This window comes from Haematobia irritans, chromosome 5, assembly GCF_050003625.1.
Source record: "Haematobia irritans isolate KBUSLIRL chromosome 5, ASM5000362v1, whole genome shotgun sequence".
NCBI lineage: Eukaryota > Metazoa > Arthropoda > Insecta > Diptera > Muscidae > Haematobia > Haematobia irritans.
This window is the reverse complement of record NC_134401.1, coordinates 23,375,014-23,384,384: the sequence shown is the minus strand read 5'-3', so window position 1 is coordinate 23,384,384 and position 9,371 is coordinate 23,375,014. Positions and strand designations below refer to the sequence as shown.

The window sequence follows — 9,371 nt, the reverse complement described above, 5'->3', positions numbered from 1 at the left end:
TTTTATATATGTATTTTTTTGTTTATAGAAAAAAAGCAATAGACAGTAGTATTTTCTGTTTTTTTTTGTTTTGTTCATTTTCGTGTAAATCTATACAAAAGAAATTAAAAATTTGAACAATTTGTAAATTGTTGGTACTAGCAAAAATCTTGTCTGTTTATAAATAAATTGTTTATAAAAAATTTTCGATAATATTTGTAATTATTTTTTTTGTAATAATGATTTCTTATATATTTCTTTTAATATTATTGTATTCAAGTGCGTTTTTGAAACATTTATTTTGTTGAGGAGGAGTGGGGGGGGGGTGTGATAAAATTGTGGAATTATTATTTAGAAGTGACTATTTCCTTTGAGAATATGAATTGAGAGTTTCTCTAACAATTGAATGGATGGATAATAATGTTTGATCTATGCTTTTCGTTTTTTTGTCGGCATTTTCTAAGTTTAGTTTTTTTTTAATAATTTAATATTTTTTTTGTATGAATTCTTTTTTTTTTAAAGGTTTGGTTTTAAGAAAAATTATAATATTAATTTTTTTTATTAACTAATAGCAAATATATTTTAAATTTATTTTCAATATATATTTTACTGTTTCATTCCAAACAAATTAAACTCAGTTCCTTTGTTTTGTTTTGAGGGGGAGAATTTTAAATTGTTTTATTTACATTTAATTTGTTTTTGTTTTGTCTTAAATTTCATTAAAATTCACATAAATAGTAATTTCTTACCATACAATTTGTTATGAAGTTTTTTTTTTATAATAAGAAATACATTTTATATTTGTTTTTTTTTATAGGTATATTTAATTGTATTCTCCCTTTTGAAATTATAATAATATTTTAAAAAGTTTATACATAGAATTTAAATATATATCACACATAATTAGCAAAATATTTTAAAAGTGGAATAAGGTTATTATCAATGAATAACATTATTTAATAAAATAAAAAAAAACGGGAAAATTATATTTTATGTATTTAAACAAAACAAGAAATTACAAAATTCCATTTTTTGATAAAATATCTAAAGGGACCTACACACGTTTCAAACCTAAATGCCATGGCAATTGTATATGATAAACAAAACAATAGCAGCTGTTTATGATAAACAAAGAGATACGTTTTTTTTTTATTTCCCAGATATTAGGTTCTATTTGGGATTTACCAGAGATATATTTATAAAGGATTTAGATATTTCTTTATGTAGGGTAAAGACATCTCATAAGCCATTTCAGCAAATAATCAATCAATTTCTATATATTATAGTTCTAGAAATATTTTTGTGCTCTTCTCTATATTGTTTTCTTTTTTTGTTTTTTTTTTGTTATTCGTATCAAACATATACATATCCTCAAATTTGGTATTATTTTTTAATAAATGCTTTCTAGTTTGTTAAATTCATCATATTCACATTTAACATTTTTTTTTATTCTGCGTTACTATCGTTATTTTTTTCCCCAAATCGAATTATCTTATTTAAGTAAATTTAACAATTATTTTGTTTGTATTAATACTCAATAACTTTTTTTGTAGTAATTGTTCATTGTTTTCTAGGTCTCTAAATTTTGTATTTATATTTAGAGACATTCTAAATTTGGGGTAGTCCAATTTATATTTCTTTTTTTATTGAGAAATTTTAATAATATTTTTATTCATATATGGTGAAGTTAACGTTTTTATTTGTGGCATAAAAATTCTTTCAGATTCGTTGAGAAATATATAAATTTTCTTTAAGAAAATTTCCCATATTTAAAGAAATTTAATTTAAGTGAAATTTAAGAAAACAAAGTTATAAGTATAAAGTACCCATTGCAGTGAAACCTCTGAAACTTGGATACTCTAAAAACCGGACACCTCCCAAACATGGGCAGTTGTCTGAGGACGTTTGCTATATTAACACATTAAAATTAATCTCTCATACCTGGACACCTCTCAAAGTTGGACAAAATTTAGGCGACCGTGAGTGTCCACCTTTTATAGGTTTCACTGTATGCGAAATAACGAAATTAACGGCCAATTATCAGAAACGAACGCTTTCGTTAGACTCAAAATGTCAAAACCAGCTGATTTTTTTCATTATAAATTCAGCTGTCATGGGCATCTTAAGGTAGAATTACATACCATGCGTTCAACGCGTTAAATGTATCCGATGATTGAAGAGTTGAAATTTCTCTTTGAAATCGAAACCTCGAATAGTCTGCCGCAAACAGAAAAAAATCAACCCTTCCATCAACGCACGGATTGACGCATGTTGTGTAATTCAACCTTTAGTCCAACGAAAGCATTTGTTTCCGATATGAGAAATTGTTTGTAAGGTTTCCAATATTTTAGTGGTAGTTAGAAAAAAAAAATATTATTTATAGAAATAATTTAATTAATAAGAAAAATATTTTAGAAAATTACATCGTTATTTTATTATTGTTTGCAATAACAGCACACATTTTGTCGATTAAAGCAAGGCTGATGAAATTGAAAATCGATAAAATTACACATTAATAATGGATCAAAGATAAGTTTCTACTAGAATCATCAAAAAACCGGATTTTCTCATTTTAAAACAAAATGTCTTTTTCCAAAACTGGCTGACGTTAATTTTTTATATAAATAATCGGCATAACCTGTTTATCGGGTTTTCATAAAAACACGCAATTTTTTTTAAAGAAAATCTAATTTTATTGTTACAAATCATCAACGAAAGAAATAACTCGATAATTTATTAAAAGTTGGACACAATATTTTTTTTAAATTCAAATGTACGTTGTACCTATTTGCAAGTGTTTTCATTATAGTTTTTGCCTAAATTTGGCTTTAAATTGGAATTTTTTAATGAAACTATAAAAACCGAAAGCCTGTTGTTGAGGCTTGAAAACATCGGTTCTAGCGGTTCACCGAAAATGGGATTTTCACGAAACGGTGTAAGAAGATAAACCGGCCCAACGGTCCAGAAAATGACAGACCAAAAACAGGGTTTTCTCAATTTAAAAAAAAATTGCATTTGGAGAGAATTTATTTAATACAAATAACCGGCATAACCGGTTCAGCGGGTTTTCATAAAAACACGTATTTTTTTTTTAAAGAAAATCTAATTTTATTATTACAAACAATCAACGAAAAAAATAATTCGATAATTTATTAAAAGTTGGACACAATTTTTTTAAATTCAAGTGTACGCTGTATCTATTTGGAAGTGTTTTCATTATAGTTTTTGCCCAAATTTGGCTTTAAATTGGCAATTTTTTAATGAAACTATAAAAACCGAAAACCTGTTGTTGAGGCTTGAAAACATCGGTTCTAGCGGTTTACCGAAAATGGGATTTTCACGAAACGGTGTAAGAAGATAAACCGGCCCAACGGTCCAGAAAATCACAGATCAAAAACCGGATTTTCTCGTTTTTAAAAAACTGCCTTTTTCCAAAACCGGTTGAGAGAATTTATTTAATACAAATAACCAGCATAACCGGTTCAGCGGGTTTTCATAAAAACACGTAATTTTTTTCAAGAAAATCTAGTTTTATTGTTACAAACAATCAACGAAAAAAATAAAGAAACTATAAAAACCGAAAGCCTGTTGTTGAGGCTTGAAAACATCGGTTCTAGCGGTTCACCGAAAATAGGATTTTCACGAAACGGTGTAAGAAGATAAACCGGCCCAACGGTCCAGAAAATCACAGATCAAAAACCGGGTTTTCTCGTTTTTAAAAAACTGCCTTTTTCCAAAACCGGTTGAGAGAATTTATATAATACAAATATCCGGCATAACCGGTTCAGCGGGTTTTCATAAAAACACGTAATTTTTTTTCAAGAAAATCTAGTTTTATTGGTACAAACGATCGACGAAAAAAATAATTCAATAATTTATTAATTTTTTTTTAATTCAAATGCACGTTGTATCTATTTGCAAGTGTTTTCATTATAGTTTTTGCCCAAATTTGGCTTTAAATTGGCAATTTTTTAATGAATCTATAAAAACCGAAAGCCTGTTGTTGAGGCTTGAAAACATCGGTTCTAGCGGTTCACCGAAATTGGGATTTTCAAGAAACGGTGTAAGAAGATAAACCGACTCAATGGTCCAGAAAATGACAGATCAAAAACCGGGTTTTCTCGTTTTTAAAAACTGCCTTTTTCCAAAACCGCTGAGAGAATTTATTTAATACAAATAACCGGCATAACCGGTTCAGCGGGTTTTCATAAAAACACGTAATTGTTTCTATGGAAAATCTAATTTTATTTTTACAAACAATCAACGAAAAAAATAATTCGATAATTTATTAAAAGTTGGACACAATTTTTTTTACATTCAAATGTATGTTCTACATATTTGCAAATGTTTTCATTACAGTTTTTGCCCAAATTTCGCTTTAAATTGGCAATTTTTTAATGGAACTATAAAAACGGTGTAAGAAGATAAACCGGCCCAACGGTCCAGAAAATGACAGATCTAAACCCGGATTTTCTATCGACACGTCGCTAGCCGTCACTGTATTCCGTCGCGGACTTTGGGTTTGTCATAAGAAATATACGTAAATAAGTGTTCGCCTACCGTCAATCGCTATGGTTATATTTACACAATTACATTAAGACCAGTGCTACCGTTATGTCAGTTTAGTCAGTAATGATAGTTTTGTGCCACTATATGACATCTGGAATTTTCGAAAAGGAAAATAGGCATGCATATTATTTCGCTTAAATATGTTAATAGCCCTCTTTTTGAGACCCTATCAAATGTGATACATGGTGATATTAATTTTTCACAGAAACGTAGTTGCATTTGCCAGACTTTAATGATTGGATGTGGATATGTATATATAGGGTGCATATAGATAATTTATCGTCAATTGATTATGCTTCTTAATGATTTATTCTATTGAAATAAAATAACGATTAATTTTCTTACATTTGAATCGAATGCTTTCACTCGACTGAAGGTGTCAAGCACATATGAATTTGCAAACAAAAATCAGCTGTTTTTTGACATTTTCTTCTAGCGAATATGTTTAGTTCGAATATGAGAAATTTTCCATAATACTACGTTCACACTATGCTCGAAATTTTCTTTTCAATCCTTTTTGAAATTTGACATCTGACTTTTGTATGGAAAAGCAATTTGCAAATCTCGAAAAAAAGTGTTTTCGAGGATAATGTGGACGTAGTATAACTGGTAATAATACTTACAGCCAATTTCCATATATCCAAAACGAATACTTTTGTTCGGCTACTATGTCCAAATCAGCTGAATTTATAACGGCAAATCAGCTGTTTTGGGCATTTTGGAATTTGCTAATAAAAATCAGCTGTTTTTGACATTTTCTTCGAACGAATAAGTTTTAAATCGAATATAAAAAATTGTCTTTCACACTATGCTCGAAATGTTCGTTTTCACTCGTTCTTGAAATTTTACATCTCGCTTTTGTTTGGAAAGGCGATTTGCAAAACTCGAAAAAGAGTATAACTGGTAATAATACTAATAGCCAATTTCCCATATCCTCAACGAATACTTTCGTTCGACTGCTATGTCCAAATCAGCTGAATTTATATAGGATAATCAGCTGTTTTTGACATTTCAGAAATTGCCTCTTAAAAATTTGAATAATCTTATGGAATTCTCTTTTATAACTACCACCAGAATGTTGCCAACCTAATCGAGAAAAAATACATCAAAATTGAATCACAAAAAAAAATGGAATACAAAGAAATATGATAAAGGACATTCCCAAAAACAAACATAAAACTCTTTGGAAAAAAAACACAAAAATTCAAAAACAAAATTGAGAGTCGCAATTCATCTAGGCATTACTTAGATTTAATGTAAACGATGATGATTGTTACTCTTTGGTGTACCAACAATACGAACACGTCCCAAAGTGCCCATATTGCCAGCGCTATTAGCGGCAGTCGCTGAGGCAGCAGCAGCAGCGGCAGTTGCAACATTACCAGCATTGTTGGCCGATGCCGTCGACACATGATGCATGGACATCATGTGTGGATGCATTTGAAGTTGTTGTAAGGCAGCCATTTGTTGCTGCTGTTGGAGGTGTTGATGATACTGTTGGTATTGTAATTGCTGCTGCTGTTGTTGTTGTTGGTGGTGATGGAGTTGTTGTTGTTGTTGCTGCTGCTGTTGCATGTGCAAACGCTGTTGTTGTTGCAATTTCAGAATATGCTGTTGTTGTTGTTGGGCTTGCGTCTGTACCTGAGGCTGCTGCTGTGGCAGTTGTTGCTGCATCTGCGGTGTGTGTTTGATGTCATTGCAATCGCAGAATTGCGGAGGTGGGGCCAGAACTATATTCTCAGTTGCCAGACCACCGTCGACGCTGGGATGTGGCACTGCCGCAGATGCGGCAACTCCACTGCCACTAGCAATGGTAGATTTTGAATTCGACATCATCGATATTTCAGAATCACTATCGGCCTCAATGGGTGGCGGCAATTGCACCAATGAAACGGCAGCTGTTCTGGTAGCTCGTTGCATGGCAATAGCGGCAGCTTGTTTTCGTGTCAAAGAATTGTGTCGTTGGAATGCCTTTGCGGGTGGCGAGGGACTTAACTCACCGTCATCATCGGATCTTTGTTCCTCCTGGGATTCTTGTGACGACAATACACTCGAGGACTTGGCCATTTGCTGTTGTTGTTTGGCCACAATGGCCGCAGTGTTGGCTGCCGCTCCAGCGGCTGCTGCTTTGGCTTTTAGTATCTGTTGGAGATGTTGTTGGTGGGCCATTTGTTGTTGCTGCTGTTGTTGTTGTAATAGTATTTGCTGCTGTGTTGCCAGCAACTTCTGATTGGGATTCATATGGGGTTGAGCCAAACGTCCAGCGACGGAGGCTTGACCCTTTGCCGGCACTTGCTGACTTTGGACAACGATAGTTTTGACTTTGGATGACATTTGCTGTTGTTGTTGTTGTATGACTGGAGCATGTTGCTGCTGGACCATTTGTTTAACCGTGACGGTTGTTGGAATGTTGGGTGTTGCGGATACAGGAACGTTGGAGGTCGTAGCCTTAGCCTCAAAAGCCGCTTTGGCATTGGCTACTACATTAGTCGTACTTATGGGTGTAGAATTGGCACTGATCTGGCCACTATGAACCTTGTCAATACTGGCCGCTGTCGTCGTTGCCACAGGTTGAAGGCTTTTATGTTGTAACGGTGGTGTCGATTTTGCAGTCTTTTCCAATTGCTGCAGACTTCCCGGAGGTTTGTTTTGTGTAGTTAGTGGAACTTTCGAATTTGCAACATTACTGGCTGCTGCTGTTTCAGTGTTGGCAGTAGATGTGACCGTCGACGTCACATGTACAGTTTTTGGCAGTTTAGCAGTTGCATCAATCTCATCTTTACCATGATCTGGTATTGTTTTGGGCTCTTCGTTGATTGTAACAGTTGGCTTTTTCTTAATGGTATCTGTGGATTTGGCTCCTCCGACAATGGCTTGAGCTCCGGCCGCCAGAACTTCCTGATCGCTACTAACACCCGAAGAGCTATTATCGCCCTCCTCTTCCTGATTATTGTTGTTATTATTCTCCACATCATTATCGTTTTTGGGTTCTGCTCTTGCCGGTTGACCCGTTTCACTTGAGGGGCCGTTTTCTTCATTCTTATCAAAGCCATTTGGTGAGGATTTGGATGTCTTCAAATTGCTGCGAATACGTTGTATTTCCTCAACGGAAAGGGAATGGGAAATGGAAGCAGAGCCGGATGCCGAACTGCTGCCACTAAAAATGGAATATATATAAAAGATGGCATTAGAATAAAATTACTTTAAACCCTGGAGAAACAAAGCAGTTCAGATGTTTTTCTGATTTTCATTATCTGAGGATACTGCCACCTATAACTGACCCTTATTCTCTGCCCACGAGAATAACTACAAACTCATCGATACGTTATAGTATACACGTAATGTCGATCGACCCATTTTTGTCGGCTTCATTCTCTAGTGCCACATTATTCTTTCCATATTTCGACGTCAAGCTCCATTTATACTGCGGAGGCATTTGCCAATCTCTAGGCACTTAAATTCATATATGGTTCCGATAAGGAAAGATTTTTAATAACACCGGATATCCGCTCTGTCCTAATGTTGCTAAAATCCAACCGCAACAATAAAACCCACCCCCTAAACTATCAGATCAGACAAATTTTGTTTGCCCTATATCAAAGTGGTAAGTCCATCCATTTCCTATGGAACATTCCGGATGCTTTGATCACAATCACCGCAAGGCACAAGGTAATTAATCAATACCTAGGTTAGGTTAGGTATAGTGGCAGCCCGATATTTCAGGTTCACTTAGACTATTCTGTCCATTGTGGTACCACAGTGGTGAGCTTCTCTCCTATCACTGAGTGCTGCCCGATTCTATGTTATGCGCTTTACAGACTATCAATTATTCCGGATGAAATGTCGGTGTTTGTAAAGAATCTTACAGTGTGTCGGATCGATACGACTTGTCGGCGATGACTAAATAATCGGTAAATATGTTATCGATCCCATAAACATGCAGCAGTATCGATTATGCCTTCGGACTTAACTTATAATGTGCACAATATATGGAATATGTTCGACACGAGCACTGTCGTCCGGAATAACTGATAGCCTGTAAAGCGCATTAAGCCCAATGACAAGGGATCTCCTTTTTATAGCCGAGTCCGAACGGCATTCCACATTGCAGTGAAACCACTTAGGTTAGGTTGGTTAGGTATAGTGGCAGCCCGATATTTCAGGCTCACTTAGACTATTCAGCCCATTGTGATACCACAGTGGTGAACTTCTCTCTTATCACTGAGTGCTGCCCGATTAAGCTCAATGACAAGGGACCTCCTTTTTATAGCCGAATCCGAACGACGTTCCACATTGCAGTGAAACCACTTAGAGAAGCTTTGAAGCCCTCAGAAATGTCACCAGCATTACTGAGGTGGGATATCCACCGCTGAAAAACTTTTTGGTGTTTGGTCGAAACTGGGATTGCACCACGGTGGCTCCCAGTGAAACCACTTAGAGAAGCTTTCAAACACTCAGAAATGTCACTAGAATTACTGAGGTGGTATAATCCACCGCTAAAAACTTTTTGGTGTTTGGTCGAAACTGGGTTTGAACACACGTATGCAAGGCGGACATGCTAACCATTGCACCACGGTGGCTCCCATACACCAATACATCTATGTGACTGAGGTTTCTTTCAAACCTTTGACCACGACCTGTTTTGACGCAGATTGGTGGATGACAGGCTGAGCCTTAATTTTTTTAAGGACCTTTATAGGACCGGCACGACTGCACGCTACATAGAGGAACATCGAAGCATTTAATATTTCAAAAAGATTTCTCTCCGGAGCTTCTATCTGTCCCTCTATCTCGTACCAAACCAGCTGAGAAATTTATGGATG

At 34.8% G+C, this 9,371-nt stretch overlaps 1 protein-coding gene across 6 annotated transcripts in view; it reads right to left on the bottom strand.

The window, feature by feature from the left end:
• The window catches only part of Prosap (SH3 and multiple ankyrin repeat domains prosap), a 579,703-nt gene continuing 570,332 nt past the window's right edge, over positions 1-9,371 (bottom strand). For all 6 annotated transcript variants that reach the window (XM_075313696.1, XM_075313695.1, XM_075313697.1 and 3 more), the window contains one exon: positions 1-7,705. In XM_075313696.1, coding sequence (XP_075169811.1) covers positions 5,800-7,705 — 1,906 coding nt within the window. In that variant the 3' untranslated portion in view covers positions 1-5,799. The remainder of the gene's footprint in view (positions 7,706-9,371) is intronic.